The sequence below is a fragment of the Aedes albopictus genome, chromosome 1 (assembly GCF_035046485.1).
Source record: "Aedes albopictus strain Foshan chromosome 1, AalbF5, whole genome shotgun sequence".
Taxonomy (NCBI): domain Eukaryota; kingdom Metazoa; phylum Arthropoda; class Insecta; order Diptera; family Culicidae; genus Aedes; species Aedes albopictus.
In genome coordinates, this window is record NC_085136.1 from 136,427,157 (window position 1) to 136,444,200 (window position 17,044).

A 17,044-nucleotide genomic window follows, 5' to 3' on the forward strand; every position below is an offset into this window, starting at 1 on the left:
CCGGTGGTTATCTATGCAAGCAGGGAGGCTACCCACGGGTTGGCACAGGCCCTTATGGGACCTGAGCTCAGAGCCAGGATCAGCGCAAATCAGGATACTTCAACTAAACCTACCTCCACCCAGTTAGTTTCCTAAGCTGGGTACAGATCGGGAACGTACTCTAAGGCCTTGCCAAGGTTTAATGGGACGGAAGGCAACTCCGACATTAGCCCATCCGTCGTTTCTGGTCAGTGTCACCCGGCCCTACTAAGAGGATAGAATGCCGTCGCCACCAGCACTTCTCTACTCCGCGGTCATCTTAGAGTGTACCATCTCATCGACCAGTTTCATCGCGCGCGCGCGCGCGCTCCAGTATACCGTAATCAGGAACTTACTGGCATTGCTCCTGATGTGCTCGAGGCACCCCTGACTAGGCTAAGGCACTTTGGAAGCGGTGCCGGTTCGCTTGAACAGAGTTGATGCTTCCGGATGTGTGGTATTTCTGAAGAGGCCCAGCAGAGCCCACTGCTGAACCCGCGCCACGGCTAGGCAAACTCCACTTGAACAGTTCGTGTGCAGCGCACATGATGTTCGGTCACCTTGCGATGCCAAAGGTGGTGAGTCCTCACTGGTGTTAGAACATGCTTCGCCTAAGAAAAGCCATCTTAAGCTCCCACCGTCGTGGTGTCAGTCTTTTTTTTTTTTCCTTCTAAACCATAGGGGGATAATCTGCTCAACAGACACCCTAACAGAAGGTTAGGGTAGTGTAGGTCTGACAGGCCGTCTTCTACAACAAAAGTAAAATCCAGGACTACTCTCTCCTCGTACCCACTAAACCATTCCAAACCCTACGTCTCTCCGGAACCACCAAGAAGGTATTGCTTCAGAGAGGGGCTAGTGCACATCGCACCCACAAGGTTAGCTGCGTAGCCTGCAGCAATGAACATCGATGACTCGTTTTGGAGAGTCCATCACGGTAGCATGCTGGCGCTTAGCCAGTTTCCCGAGTGGTCCTCGCCACTCCCTTTGTCCTCGGAAGGCGGGCAGAGTCAACCCCGCCCGCGCCCTACTGCTGAGCGGACATCAAGAACTGATGCCCACATGCAACCCGATCTGACCTGCCCGCAAAGGAAGGGTATCACTACCCTTCAGGCCCTATCAGATGCATCCGTAGGTTGCTGACGGCAGGGTCTCCACCTGCCCCGACCCTTGCCGGGGACCCCTTTCCAACCGCGGGCTTGGATCCAACCCAGTAGACCGACGCCACGACAGCACCGCTACCGGGACTTCCTCTCCGCGGCCACTTAATCGCTGTAAGGGTTGATCTCGACCGCAGGGCACCGGTATGACCTACGAAGCCGACTCCGAACCCCTGGACCACCTCTTGTACTGCATCTGGACTAGCCATTCTCCGAGTCCACGCGCCACCTCCTCTGTTGCTCCCAGACGATGTGGGTAATAGCCGTTGAAACGGCGTTCCAGCCAAGTGGTGTCAGTCTACTGAGTTGGATCCGAGCCCGCGGTTGGAAGGGAATTTCCACTCCCTAGTAAGGGCCGGGGCAGGTGGAGACCCTACTATTAGCAACCTTCTGGTGCAGCTGATAGGGCCTGATGGGTAGTGATACCGTTGTATTCAGCAGGTCAGATCTGAGTGCACGTAGGTATCAGTTCTTGATGTCTGCAAAACAGTTGGGCATGCTACGTGATGGACTCTCCAAAGCGAGTCATCGATGTTCGTTTCTGCAGGCTACGCAACTAATTTTGAGAGTGCGGTGTGCACTAGTCCATCTCTGAAGCAATGCTTTCTTGGTGGTTCCGAAGAGACTAAGGGTTTGGCGACCATAGGAATGTTGTTTAGTGGGTCGAGGAGAGAGTAGTCCTGGATTTTACTTTTGTTGTAGAAGACGGCCTTATCCCCACACTACCCGAACCTACCTGATCGGGTGTCTGTTGACCAGATGTTTCTACTATGGTTGCAAACCAGTGTAAGTCTCTATAAGACCTGAAGAGACGGGAATTCTGAGCATCCCTACATTGGCTAGTTGGGCTCTGTAGTCGGTGTGGCAAGTCATCGTACAGTCTACTATCGCTCTTGAAACGTGGTATTCATTCATTCGTGTGGAAACTGCCTGCTATTCAAGGCGCGGTTGGAAAAGGCCGGAGGTCGGCTAGTTTAATAGTTTAGTTTTGAGTCAAAAGTGTGGATTTGGTTCACATGGTTTAGAAAAAAAAACAGATGTGCCTCGACTGAGGCGAATATGGAGAAGTGGAAAAGACAAAGACTGGTTCTACTTCCTTAACGCAAGAAGCCTCCTGCCGACCCGGCCTACGCACTTATTTGTCTACTGGACACCACTGGTTGGTGCTGCTGCGTGATCGAGTGCGCTATTCGTCAAACGAAACGTGGAGCGACTTGAGAATACGCACAGGCTGATGTCCCTAAGGGTGGCTAGCGCATACCGCACAATCTCAAAGAATACGTAGACTAGTGGTCATGAAGTCCATAGCGCTATTGGAGGCAAAGGACAAAAAGTGCATTGAGCTACGTGACATTAGAGGCGCGAGACGAATCGCCAGAACAATGAGACTCCTCCAGCAAGGGTAGATGGACACACAGACTCATACCGAATATGTTTAAATGGACCAGCAGATCCCATGGTGAGGTGAATTTTCCGGATTGGCGATCCATAGCCTTAACCACTAGGCTAACTGAAGACCCTTCCTGACACTATTTTTGTCGGACAAGGGGTAGGTGGTATCTGAAAAAAATTGGGCATACAGGTTCTTCCGCATGTCCGGAATGCACAAGTTGCAACGAGACTGCGGAAATCACTAGTTATGCTTGTAGATTCAGTGACTCAAATTCCCAAATCAATTTTATAAACCCTTTAACAGTCCCATACAATCCCCACTGTAAAGGAAAAATACTCCTAAAGTATAAAACATAACTTACCGATGAGAACTCCATCACTTTCAGTATCCACAGCGTCAGCGCCAGATTGATGATGATCATTATCATCAGGATCAGTATCACTGAGTAAAGGCATTTCTTGCGCCAACCGTACAGCGTCAACTGCACACCGGTCGTCCCACTACCCGACATCACTGCACTATTCTGAGGCCCAGCTGTTCTTGCTGCTGCACCACCCCCACCACTACTATCACCACCCCCACCGTAATTATTTACAACATTCCCACTGTGATGCACATTGTTACCGGCACTGGTGCTACTATGTACATTGCTGTTCGCACTACCATGGGGCGGGCCTTTACTGACCGCGCCCAGCGCACCAGTTCCACCATTTCTAGGCATTTGTGGTGGTTCCGCCGGGTGATGAGTGCCACTTCCTGGTGCCGTGGAAGTCGGTGTCGTCGTTGCGGTACTACTCGTTGGTGAAGGCCGGAAATTGATCTTCAAACTGTTCGCTGTGACGTCCGGTTCGTTGAATAGCTTGCTTGGGGTGGCCCCAAAGTTGGCACTGGTACTTCCGATAATCCGCGGCGGTTGCGACGAATACAAGGACGAAGATGCGACGGGTTTGCTGCTTCCGATCCCGGACAGTGTCGACGTATTGTTAGTGCCGAAGAGCGGTCGTTTCAGCATTCTTTCGCTGTCCAAGGGGGAAGAGTTGGAGGGCCCGGCTGTTTCTTGCTGTTCCACGATTATTGGGTGCAATATCTCTTTGGCTGGTTTGGAATTAGCGTCCTGCGGCACCGGTGGTGGGTTGAAAAACAGCGAACGAGGGCCATCTCTGGAAATGGATAAACAAAATCGAGATTAGTACACTAGATGAGGGTTCATTTGCGTAAACATGATTTAGCATTCTATCAATCAAGAAACGGGTAAATTTCCCAAGGCTCATAAATGCAAATCAACAAATACTCGCCGTAATCCCATGATGGGATCAAACGGGACCTTTCTGCTGAAAGCCAAAAGTGCATAATTTGTCACAGAAACGTACGTTCTCGTCCACACATGTTGCCATCCGCAAATTATCACAGTCGGTTTCGGTAATCATCGTCAGCTGGAAGCACTCTGCACGCGCTCTTGCCTTCTTATGAGCCGTGTAACGATGATGCTGGATGTGATGGACTTTTGGACGGGCCTGCAGCATCAACATTGCTGCTCTAAACTCATTACTTCGTTCCGTCACTGCGCCACCAGCTTCAAATCTGGAGCTCATTTCGAAAACATCCAGTACTCATCCCGGCGGTACGGTGGTGGCAACATGGTAATGACGACGCGAATGTGCCAACAGTTCACACACGCCCAACAGGGTCGAAGCTCGTATCAATTCTATTACAATTAAAATATTTACTAACAGCGTCGGAATTTATTGCATTCAACTCGAAAACAATTTTCCTACTTTCAAACAAATTAATACAAACAACAATCCGAAAATTCAATCCTGGAAGCGGCAGCACGGGCAACGGCGAGTGCCAGCTCCCGGCATTCCACTTGTTGACCATATGTCGGCAACGTCCGATCCGGTCCGCTCCGGTCGTATTCCCAACGGACTTTCCCCGAGGGTTCACCCGAGTCAATCATTTCATCGTATACATCCAGATAGAGCGCGTGGTTCAGTTCGGCTGGACGTTGTTGGTCAGCGCAGGTTGCAGGGCTGTTGTGTGTCGAGTTGTTGCCTCAACAAGCCCCAGTGCAAATACGCGACTATTTACGTTTGAAGAAGAGTGGACGTAGGTACCTAGTCGTTCGCCATCGACGGGACGACCCGCGCGTTGGCCCAGATGACCAACCATAGAGTTGATTGAGACACTCGGTGGGATGCGGAAGGCGAGAAGAGCGGGACGGTTGTTGTGTACGTTGCGGGATTATGCCGCCGTCGTCGGTCAGTCGTGTGGTACTCTATGCACACATATTTACAGGAGTACGTTCAGACTAGTAGTAGGTAGGTAGGAACCGAAAAGTGATTACGAACTAGGGGAAGTGTGGCAGAGCAAATAAACACAAAATTGTAAAATTATGTTTAGATACAAATCCCAGCTGTTGTGGACTAATTCGGCGGTTCGTTGCCCGACCGTGGGGTGATACTATTGTGTTCTTGAATTGGTGGACTTTTTTTTCTAACAAATTTACTGAGACTTCTATGCTTTTCTGATGGATAATTCGAGTTAATAACAGTTTGGAGTCCGCTAAGACGACTGATAAGATCATTCGATCTTGGATCACACCGAACAGAGGATTTTTCCAATCAAATACTAACCATTCAGGCACGGTAAAGGCTGGGTATGCTGCGCAATTCAGATCCCATTGTAATCCACTAGCCTCTGCCCAGCAACTCCTATCCCTACCTCCACACGGTACCGGCCGGAAACTACGAGCAACCTTAGGGAAGATCGAGTAACCAACCCCGGTGGGAACTTTGGTCGTAGGCTGACAGGGAAGGGGGGGGGTCTTGCTTCGCCAAACCAGAGCGTCTGTTCTCCAGGAGGAGCGGCTCACAACAGCGTCTGATCCCCATGTTAGGGGCGGCTGATCTACGTCCGAGTGCCAGGGAAGGAATCTAAGCTCAACTGTGCACTATGGTTCTCCGGAAAGTAGGGGGTTGGTGTCAGGCCTTACGAGCCAGCCGTAAAAAAACATTGTAGCGGAAAATCAGCAACAGAATAATACGAACCGAGACCAACGGCAACGACCCCAGCAAACAAAAAGGACTTGCGATTGGAAACTCGGTACGTGGAACTGCCGATCTCTTAACTTCATTGGGAGCACCCGCATACTCGCCGATCTACTGAAGGACCGCGGGTTCGGCATCGTAGCGCTGCAGGAGGTGTGTTGGACAGGATCCATGGTGCGAACCACCCCCCCTTGTAAGATTTTTTGTATGAAACTCTAAATATTTTTGTATTACACGTAAGATTTTGCAAGATTAAGATTTCTTCAACATAATAAACGTGCACAGCCCACACTCCGGAACTACATACTGATGATGACAAGGACGCATTTTACGCGCAGCTCGAACGCGAGTATGATCGCTGCCCAAGCCACGACGTCAAGATCATCATAGGAGATTTGAACGCTCAGGTAGGCCAGGAGGAGGAATTCAGACCGACGATTGGTAAGTTCAGCGCCCACCAGCAGACGAACGAAAACGGCCTACGACTCATTGATTTCGCCGCCTCCAAAAATATGGGCATACGTAGCACCTTTTTCCAACACAGCCTCCCTTATCGTTACACCTGGAAATCACCACAGCAGACGGAATATCAAATCGACCACGTTCTGATTGACGGCCGGCACTTCTCCGACATTATCGACGTCAGCACCTATCGTGGCGCCAAAATCGACTCCGACCACTATCTGGTGATGGTCAAACTGCGCCCAAAACTCTCCGTCATCAACAATGTACGGTACTGGCGACCGCCACGGTATAACCTAGAGCGACTGAAGCAATCGGATGTCGCCTCAGCATACGCGCAGAATCTCGAAGCTGCGTTGCCAGACGAGGGCGAGCTCGATGAGGCCCCTCTAGAGGACTGCTGGAGTACAGTGAAAGCAGCCATCAACGACGCAGCAGAGAGCACCATCGGGTACGTGGAACGGAATCGACGGAACGAATGGTTCGACGAAGAGTGCAGAAAGGTTTTGGAGGAGAAGAACGCAGCGAGGGCGGTAATGCTGCAGCAAGGGACTCTACAGAACGTGGAACGTTACAAACAGAAGCGGAAACAGCAGACCCGCTGCTTTTGGGAGAAAAAGCGCCCCCTGGAAGAAGCGGAGTGTGAAGAAATGAACTGCTGTACCGTTCCCAAGAAACACGGAGGTTCTATCAGAAGCTCAACACATCCCGCAAAGGCTAGGGGCCGCAAGCCGAAATATGCAGCGATAAAGATGGAGGCTTTTTGACGGACGGATGGGAGGTGATCGAAAGGTGGAAGCAGCACTTCGATCAGCACCTGAACGGCGTGGAGAACGTAGGCACGGGGCCCACGGCAACGGAGGAAACAACGACGCCAGTGCAGCGGAGAAAGGAAATGAACCAACTCCCACGCTGAGGGAAGTTAAGGATGCCATTCACCAGCTCAAAAATAACTAAGCAGCTGGTAAAGATGGTATCCCAGCTGAACTCATCAAGATGGGCCCAGAAAAGTTGGCCACCTGTCTGCATCGGCTTATAGTCAGGATCTGGGAAACCGATCAGCTACCGGAGGAGTGGAAGGAAGTGGTAATCTGTCCCATTCACCAGAAAGGCGACCATTTGGAATGTGAGAACTTCAGGGCGATCACTATTATGAATGCTGCCTACAATGTACTTTCCCAGATCATCTTCCGTCTTCTGTCACCTAAACCGAAAGAGTTGCGTTAACAAGCGCAATGGTGGGATTGAGTCCCGTGGTCATCGGTGGAGACTTCAACGCCTGGGCGATTGAGTGGGGTAGCCGCTTGACTAACGCGAGAGGTTGGGCCTTACTTGAAGCTATGGCTAGACTAAACGTAGATGTCGCGAACGTAGGCGAACAAAAAACCTACAGTAGGAATGGTGCAGAGTCCATCATTGATGTGACCTCCTGGAGCCCGGATCTAAACCCTAGCTCGGACTGAAGGGTCGACGATCGATACACGCATAGTGACCATCTGGCGATTCGATACAGAGTGGAACACGGAGGAAGACGGCCACAGCCGAAGGTCATCGACAGTCATCGGGGATGGCTGACCTCGCGATTCGATAAGCCGGCATTTGTGGAGCGATTGTTTATGGAGAGTAACACCGACGATCTATCCAGCGATGATCTAGTCGGAACCCTAAGCCGTGCATGTGACGCCGCTATGCCAAGGCGATCCCTACCCAGAAATGGACGCAAACCGGTGTACTGGTGGTGTCCAGAAATCGCAGAACTCCGCGCATCCTGTTTAAGAGCTAGAAGGAGGATGCAAAGGGCTCGTACCGATGAGGATAGAATTGAACGAAGCGAGGCCTACAGGGCGGCTAAACTGGCACTGAATAAAGAGATTAAGACTCTTAAGCGGGCGTGCTTCGAAAATCTCTGCCAGGCAGCCAACACGACCCCATGGGGTGATGCCTACAGAGTAGTCATGGCCAAAACGAAGGGCGCGTCAGCACCCCCAGAACGCTCTCCAGAGATGCTGCAGAAGATCGTGGAAACGCTGTTCCCGCGCCACGATACAAGACCATGGGCCCCCGTTCCCTATAGCCAAACCGGCCATAGCGAGGTAGCCCCGGTGACGAACGACGAACTCATTGCAATAGCGAAGTCGCTTAAGTTGAACAAGGCTCCGGGTCCGGACGGTATCCCGACATTAGCCATCAAGACGGCCATCGAGGCTATGCCTGACATGTTCGGAATGGCTATGCAGATGTGCCTAGACAGAGGCGAATTTCCGGAGAGGTGGAAAAGGCAAAGATTGGTTCTACTGCCCAAACCCGGGAAGCCACCTGGCGACCCGTCGGCATACAGACCTATCTGCTGGACACCGCCGGAAAACTGTTGGAACGGATCATTCTGTCGAGGCTGATGGTCTATACCGAGAAACCCGATGACTCTGGTCTCTCGGATAACCAGTTCGGCTTCCGGAAGGGTCGGTCGACGGTGGACGCTATTAGGGCTGTAACCAAAACGGCCGAAGTAGCGCTCCAAAAGAAGCGAACAGGAATCCGCTATTGCGCGGTCGTCACGCTGGACGTTAAGAATGCGTTCAACAGCGTCAGCTGGACCGCCATTGAGTGCGCAATACACCACCTAGGAGTCCCGGTTAGCCTATGCCGGATATTGGAGAGCTACTTCCAGAATAGAGTGCTAATTTATGACACCGAGGAAGGCGAGAGTAGCTACAAAATCACCGCAGGGGTACCGCAGGGGTCCATCTTGGGCCCGGTACTATGGAACGCGGCGTATGATGGCGTATTGAGGCTCAAACTTCCACCGGGCGTAAAGCTGGTCGGCTTCGCCGATGATATTACCCTCGTGGTATACGGCGAGTCGATAGAGGAAGTGGAACTGACAGCAACTCACGCAATTGGCATAGTGGAGGATTGGATGAGATCGAGACATTTGGCAGTCGCGCACCACAAAACGGAGGTGGTGGTGGTAAACAACCGCAAGTCTGAACAGCAGGCAGTGGTCACTACAGGTGGATGCACGATCAACTCTAAGCGCTCACTGAAGCAATTGGGGGTCATGATCGACGATAAGCTGAAATTCGGAAGCCACGTAGCCTGCAAAAGGGCAAGCATGGCGATAATGGCATTGTCAAAGATAATGTCAAACAGCTCGGTCTCGAGTAAGCGTAAGCTGCTCGCGGCAGTAGCGGTCTCCATACTACGGTATGGCGGCGCTGCATGGTCGAAGGCGCTAGTGGTTAACCGAAACGTGAAGCGACTTGAGAGTACCAGTACCCACAGGCTGATGTGCCTTAGGGTAGTGAGCGCATACCGCACGGTCTCAAAGGGCGCGGTATGTGTGCTAGCGGGCATGATGCCCATAGCTTTAGTGGTGGCAGAGGATGAAGAATGCTTCGAGCGACGCGGCATAAGAGGCACGAGGCGTATCGCCAGAACCTCGTCTATGCTGAAGTGGCAGAGCGAATGGGATTCCTCCAGCAAGGGCAGATGGACACACAGGCTCATACCGAGCGTGTCCAAGTGGACGAGCAGGCCCCATGGCGAGGTGAATTTTCACTTGACTCAATTTCTGCCAGGCCATGGGTGCTTTAGGTGGTATCTGCACAGATTCGGACACGCAGGCTCCCCCGCATGTCCGGATTGTGCAGACTGCGACGAGACCGCGGAGCATGTGCTCTTTGAATGTCCACGTTTCGTGGAGCAAAGGTCGAGTATGCAGGAGGTATGCGGTAGAGATATCACGCCTGACAACATTGTTGAAAGGATGTGTATGGGGGCAGACAAGTGGGACTCCGTTACTTCCACGGTTTCTCGAATCGTACTAGAACTACAGAGTAAATGGCGAGCCGAACAACAGCTAGTTGAGTTGGCCCCCCTTCCCCATCCAGGAGCTTGAGTTCAACGGGTAGTCTAAGTACTAGCCAGGACCCGAGCCTCCAGGGGAGAGTGAACAACTTAAGGCGGTAGCTGGTGGAACGCTTACTATTAGAGTGTACTCATGTTCGGTCCCCCCCTTCTCGAAGTCATCCCTAACGGGCGTACCGCGAAGGTAAGGAAGAGAGAGAATGAATTCTTAGTGGGTCGATCCCCACATCATCCGAGGAACCACCTCTTGGGTATCTGTTGCAGATTTTCTCATTCTATATATAAAAAAAAACCGAATGAGTTCGTGGGAAGTTATCAAGCTGGCTTCATCGACGGCCGGTCGACAACGGATCAGATCTTTACCGTACGGCAAATCCTCCAGAAATGCCGTGAATACCAGGTCTCAACGCATCACCTGTTCATCGACTTCAAAGCGGCATCCAACAGTATCGACCGCGCAGAGCTATGGAGAATCATGGACGAAAACGGCTTTCCTGGGAAGCTGACTAGACTGATTAAAGCAACGATGGACGGTGTGCAAAACTGCGTAAGGATTTCGGGTGAACTATCCAGTTCATTTGAATCTCGCCGGGGACTGCGACAAGGTGGTGGACTCTCATGCCTACTCTTCAACATCGCTCTGGAAGGTGTGATGCGACGAGCCGGGCTCAACAGCCGGGGAACGATTTTCACAAAATCCGGTCAATTTGTGTGCTTTGCGGACGACATGGACATTATCGCTAGAACATTTGGAACGGTGACAGAGCTGTACACCCGCCTGAAACGCGAAGCAGCAAAGGTCGGACTGGTGTTGAATGCCTCAAAAACAAAGTACATACTGGTAGGCGGAACCGAACACGACCGGATCCGTCTGGGTAGTAATGTTACGATAGACGGGGATACTTTCGAAGTGGTGGAGGAATTCGTCTACCTCGGATCCTGAGGGCCTGCAAGCACTCGGAGTTTTCGAGCGACCCGTGCTAAGGACGATCTTCGGCGGTGTACAGGAGAACGGTGGTGTGGCGGAGAAGGATGAACCACGAGCTCGCTGCACTTTACGGCGAACCCAGAAGGTGGACAGGGCATGTTGCAAGAATGCCGGACAACAACCCTGCAAAGCTGGTGTTTGCAACTAATCGGTTGGCACAAGAGCGCAGAGCGTTGGCGTGTAGCGCAGAGAGCACGATGAGCAGACCAGGTGGAGCGTGACCTGGCGAGCATTGGGCGCGACCGAGGATGGAGAGCGGCGCCACAAACCGAGTATTGTGGCGTACTATTGTTGATTATGTCTTGTCTTAAATGTGATGTATGTACTACATGTATGAAGTAGTTCAGTGGAGGTTACCATCCACCATACTTTTTTACCCATTTTTGCCATTCATGCGCGACGCTCTTTGCGGTCAACTCAGGCGTATAGATCTGATTTGACCGTCAAATATTTACGCTAATTTCACAGTTATTATCTTGTTTTCCCACACTCAAACGTTTTATATTTATAACAAATGTTACCCAATAGTAACAATTAAAGCCCGTGCGAGCAGCACGGGAAAACAAGCCGACTGCACCAGGGCCCTCTCCACTATTCGTCGGCACGGGATGCATGACATCTTGAATTGAGTATAAATGTTTGGTGGACTTCTACCCTACCCTGAAAAACATGATCCGCAGTGTCATTGTAATTCGGCAACTACACACCAAAGATGCGGTCCCTCTAGATGACTGCTGGGGTACAACCAAAGCAGCCATGAGCAGCGTGCGTGTTAATGCTGCAGCATTGAAACCGGTAGAATGTAGAGCGATACAAACAGATGCTGAAACAACAGACTTTCAGGAGAAAACGCCACCTGAAAGCAGCAAAGTGCGAGGAAATCAACTACAAGCATCTCGCAACGCCTTCGTGCCGTCGTGTGCCTAAATGTGCAAGGATAAGGACGAGAACCTCTTGACGGCTGGAAGTACGGTAATTGGTATGTGGAAGTAGCCCTTCGATGAGCATCGAATGGCAGAAAGCACCTGTTTTTCAAGTCAAAGCTAACAAAGCAGCTGAACTCTTCAAGATGAGCCCAAAAATTTGGCTACCTGCTTCGGTTAATAGTCAGGATCTAGGAAACCGAACAGATACTGCGTAATGGAAGAAAAAGGTAATACGCTGCTTCATTCGCCAGAAAGGTGAATAGTCAACTTTGTTGGAACTCTCGAGCGATAACCATGCTGAATGCTGCTTACAAAGTATTATCTCAGATTATAACCCGTCGTCTGTTACCTAAGACGAATGAGTTCATGGAAGTTATCAAGCCGGCTTCATCGCCGGCCGCTCGACAATGGGCCAGATTTTCACCGTGCGACAAGCCCTCCAGAAATGCCGCTGATAGTAAGTCCCACTGCAGCTCCTGTTCGTTGACTTCAAGGTAGTATACAGTGGTATCGACCACAACAAGCTGTTGAAAACCAATACACAGAATGGCTTTTCTAGGAAGCAGATGACGGATGGGGTACAAAACTGTGTTAAGTTTCCGGTGAACTATTTAGTTCATTAGCATGAGTGAAGAACTAGTAACTACGGACTACACGAACTGCTAAACAAAATGATGCATTCAGAAATTATAAGAACATGTTGGGACAACTTCTTGCACTCGGGTCACAATACAGAGATCTGTTACCGGTGCGATGTGTGGACGTAATAGAATTGCAATTAAATAAATATTTATTGTTCGCAAAGCTGTGCCAAAACCTATCAGCAAATAGCATCGATAATTCGCACTTTGCGGTACATTTAACATCATTTCACGGTTTGCTCGTTGCACACTCCTCCGCAGTTTTCCAAGTGGTGACGACCCACTAACTTTTCGTTTTAGGATCGCGACATAGGGCTACTGTTCCTGCAGTTGCGGATTTAATTTTCGATTGATGTGCTAAATAAAAATTATTAAAAGTAAATGTATTTAAATTTCAACAAGCATCGGCATTATAACAAATTTTATACTTAGTTTTCATAAATTCAAGGGACTAAAAATCATCACTATCACCACCAAGTTGAACGCTGTAATTTATTACATGATATGACGTTCTTGAACGCGCACTGATGAGGTCGCACATGCTCTAATTTATGGCCGATCCATGACGTCAAAAACCATCGTCTATCGAATCGTCTGAAGGCACACATATTGGCGCTCTTCTGTTTCTAGACGGCATCAGGTCCGATCTAGATCTTCTTATGTCGATTGCAATCGAACCACTGGGAACCTAAATCTTACTCTGAGGATCTACCGCCGTGCCGTCAGACCATCCTCCCAGTTAGCAATCCGCGTCCGTCAAACCCACGAATAGCTGTTTAATGTTTAGTCACCTATCCGCCGGCCGGATTCGACCGTGGAATATGTGAGAATTGGAAACATGTTTATGTCTCCACCACTCGAGAGTTGGCAAATACTTACGATTTAAAAATAACCTTTTCGATTCTTCCGAGCGATTCTCGCTCACACCGGCCGCGTGGCGGCAGACGAGTGGTCCATCACTTGGTCGGCAGAAGATAATTCTGTGGTTCGTGTTTTGTATATAACTAGGAACGACCGCATAGTAAGAAGCTGATTTGCAGACACGGACGCTCCTGGCCGGCCACTCCGAACGAATGCTGTCAACCGACCGGCAAATGTGGGTCACTGTCCAGGAGGACGACGACGACGATGACGACGGATGGCGGCGGGTGTGTCGCGCTCTCGGATCGTGTTCTTTCGCGAGAGATGCGTTGACATGCGGCCTGGTTTATGGCGGTATAAATAAACTGTCTCCACGGTCGATTGGGATGGCGTGTGTGATGGGAATGCTTGCAGGTGAGCGTTGGACAGTTTGCTTCGTGGTGCGGTAGGACGTTGGATCGCACTATACGTGAACTATCGATTCTTTGCGACGTAGGAATAGTTGCTATGTGTAACAGGTTTTTTTTTATAGAAATTATTAAAGGTACTTTCTGCTTGTTGCTTTCAAGTTTACTTTGTATGAAATATTTAGATAACAGATCCATATATTGGAAAGCATGTAAGGTAACTGATCTGAGCCCACAGAAATGACGGCATTATTTATGTAATCCTAAACAAATCCCACAATAGACCAATGGTCATAAAATCCTAGGCTTTTTATTCAATTCAATGTTTTAATATTGTCCACAATAGAACTAGTCATTTGCCAGTAATCTGCCTATGTTGTTAGCGTTGCTCCTCAGCTTACCCAGTAGCAGGCCCACCTTGATACCCAGTTCAAGGGGTCTCCTGTTACTGTGATATTGTCCGATTCAATGAAAATAAATACAAACACCCTGGACCATTATGAATCCTTTGGATATCTTATTCTACTCCTTTTTCTAGTAACTCCTATTTCCTGAAATTTATCTGAAATTCCTTCGAAATGCTTCTTGATACATCATTATATCCCTCTTAATACTCGCCGCAGCCCCTTAATCCCCTCTGAAGTCCTCTCGATCTTCATCCATTAGCCCACCGGTCGGATTTGTTCTTCAACATCACTTTCAACTTGTTGATGTAGTTCTCCGACAGTGCCTCTTTAAGCAGGCACCGCTCCGCCCTTGCATACTCCTCTTGTCTCAACGGTGTGGATTGTATCCGCACCTTCAGCTGGCCACTCGTTGCTCGAAGCGTTTCAGCCTTTCCTTACTTCGTCTAAGAAGTCAAAGCCATTGCTCGCACCACAATTATCTACTTCAAATAGCGGCTTCGCGTCCACAAGAGACACTGAAACCTTCACATTGTGCAGCAATAGGTCTATCCGTAGCTCCTCCGTTTTGTTCGTCAATGATAAGGCCTTCCTTGGGCAATCTTCCTCGCTCTCGTGAAGAAACTGCTGATCTTTCACCCAAGGGCTGCTAGGATTTATATCTGTATCCATGCCCCACTTTGAACACCCTTCGCCAGTTTGTCAGCCTCAGGTCTCCCCGATACGGAATTCGACGAATTGCTTAGGCGCTATACATAAACTACGTAGACTTTTTTCTGTCACCTCAGACCCCCCCCATCCACTCTCTCCTGGTAGACTTTTGTTCAAGCTAAATTTTCAAAATTTTTAAGGAGCGTAGACTTAGGCCCCTCGTACCACGGCTCAGAAACACGCCACGAATCCGTACGCCATCTCGCTCACATCCACAAATACATTCATCTGCACGTCCTGGATGTCTTCTGACCCTGCATTGTTGAATTAGCAACGTGGCAGCTTGAAAGCTTAGACAGCCGCTAGAATATTCGTCCATCGTTTCCACTTTCCGAAGGTCGCTTCGTCCAGAACAATATCCCACTAGCACCCTGTTCGCCACAGGTCTTGACTGAGCAACTGCACCAGCACGATTCGTTTCTTTGGACGATCTTCTCCTCGGAGGACCTTCAAACCTTTACTACCTCTGCGTTATGGATATTCTGTCAAGGCAGCTGCAACTCAAATACCGTTCCCGCATTGAACAGCGGATACTTCTCCTTCGAGCTCTTCGCCGACATGGCAATCTCTACGCTCCAATATTTGTTCGCAAACCGGTTAATGTTGCCGGTTTACGCGACTATCAGTGGCTCGGGTGTCCTTTCAAGTAACATTTTCTAGTCAAAGATTAGAAGAGGTTCTTAGAACCACCAAAAACCAAATAAAGGTTTTATGAAAGTTCTCAAAACCTATACAAGATTAATTTATCATCAAAATGTTACTTGGACCTTCTGCCTGCAGCCGTTTTTCCACCGCGTCATCCAACTTCGCCTTCAACAGCTGCACTGAATCATCCACCCGGTGCAGCAGAGGATGATGAGCCCCCTGAAAATTCCGCATTATAGAGCCAATCTCCGATGATCACCGGCATCCGCTATGTTTGTACAGGCAGATTCAATTGAGTTCCTGTCATTCGACTTCACGTAGCCACTCCGCGATGTTTTTTTGTCTGAAATCATCGTAGTAATGGATAAGATGACCCGTTTGCTAGCATTTCCAACATGACTGGCCATCTCGCTCCAACGTTTAGCTTCTTCTCAAATTCGTAAACATCCACGAACTCCCTTTTCCGGCAACTCTCTTTTCCAGGGCGCACACGATCGTTTACCGACGGTATAGAAAACATCACCTAGAAAACTTTGAAAACAATGTCAGTTGTACAACTGGTGAACATCCTCAGCGGATTGTCCTCCTTGCCGCGCTTATACCGGACCCAATCCAGCGTGTAGCTCGGTGGCAGCGTGTCGACCAGCTCCTGCACCGGTCATTATACTGAAATTATTGAACGTCTTCAACCGATCGGCATTCGACGCAGGAGCGTTCCTCGCCTTCGCCAGTATCGTATTCAACAGCTTCTCCAGCTTCCCGAACAGAATCCGTAGATCGGTAATCACATCCGGGACTGAGTCCGGTAGAACTAGCCGACTTCTTACGGCCTTGAGTGCGAAGCCTTGCAAGCAGTCCTGAAACCATTTCAGATTCTCTAGACTCAAGAATCCGTACACCACCGATGTGTATACGAAGCTGCTCATGAACGGCGACCAGACTTCTGATTCTTCGCGAAACTTCCGAAGATGTTCCGCTTTCCGAGCCGCTCATTGCTCTTGGGATATTCTTGGGCCACGACCCGTCAGTAACTCTGCTACACCGTAAATAACTACGCAGGTTTCTTTCCGCACGAGCATCTTCAAATGACTCCTCGCTTTCGCTATTTTCACTCGTCTCGGCTAATGATTCAGTGCTTAGTGGCACTGTATTCGGTTTCGCTCTGAGAGTCAGTGAACTTCTTCCCACACCAGCGGGTCAGCTCGTTTCGGGTACGCCTCAACACCTAACGGTTGACGGTTTTTCGACTACATGCTCGTCCAACCGCTCCCGTACTTTTTCCTTGGATGATGTAGCGAAGCTGCTTCAGCAAAGACCTCTTTGTTTCTTCAACGTGTTGACCTTGTTGACCCTGGAGAATGGTTTACTGCTTCCTCATTGACCAATCCAAATTCATGTGTGATAGTGGTTTGTGTTCAGATTTCCCGTGTTAATCTATCTGTAAGAACTTTGTAAACATCTTTTGTTCTCACGTATATGGATAGGCTTGCAGTAGGTTTCGTGAGACTTTTTTT

General features: G+C 49.7%; 1 protein-coding gene across 1 annotated transcript in view; it reads right to left on the bottom strand.

Annotated features, from left to right (window-relative positions):
- LOC109432381 (uncharacterized) overlaps window positions 1-17,044 on the bottom strand; it is a 403,456-nt gene that overhangs the window by 54,529 nt on the left and 331,883 nt on the right. Inside the window, exon 4 of the mRNA XM_062845445.1 lies at window positions 2,933-3,731. Coding sequence (XP_062701429.1) covers window positions 2,933-3,731 — 799 coding nt within the window. The remainder of the gene's footprint in view (window positions 1-2,932; window positions 3,732-17,044) is intronic.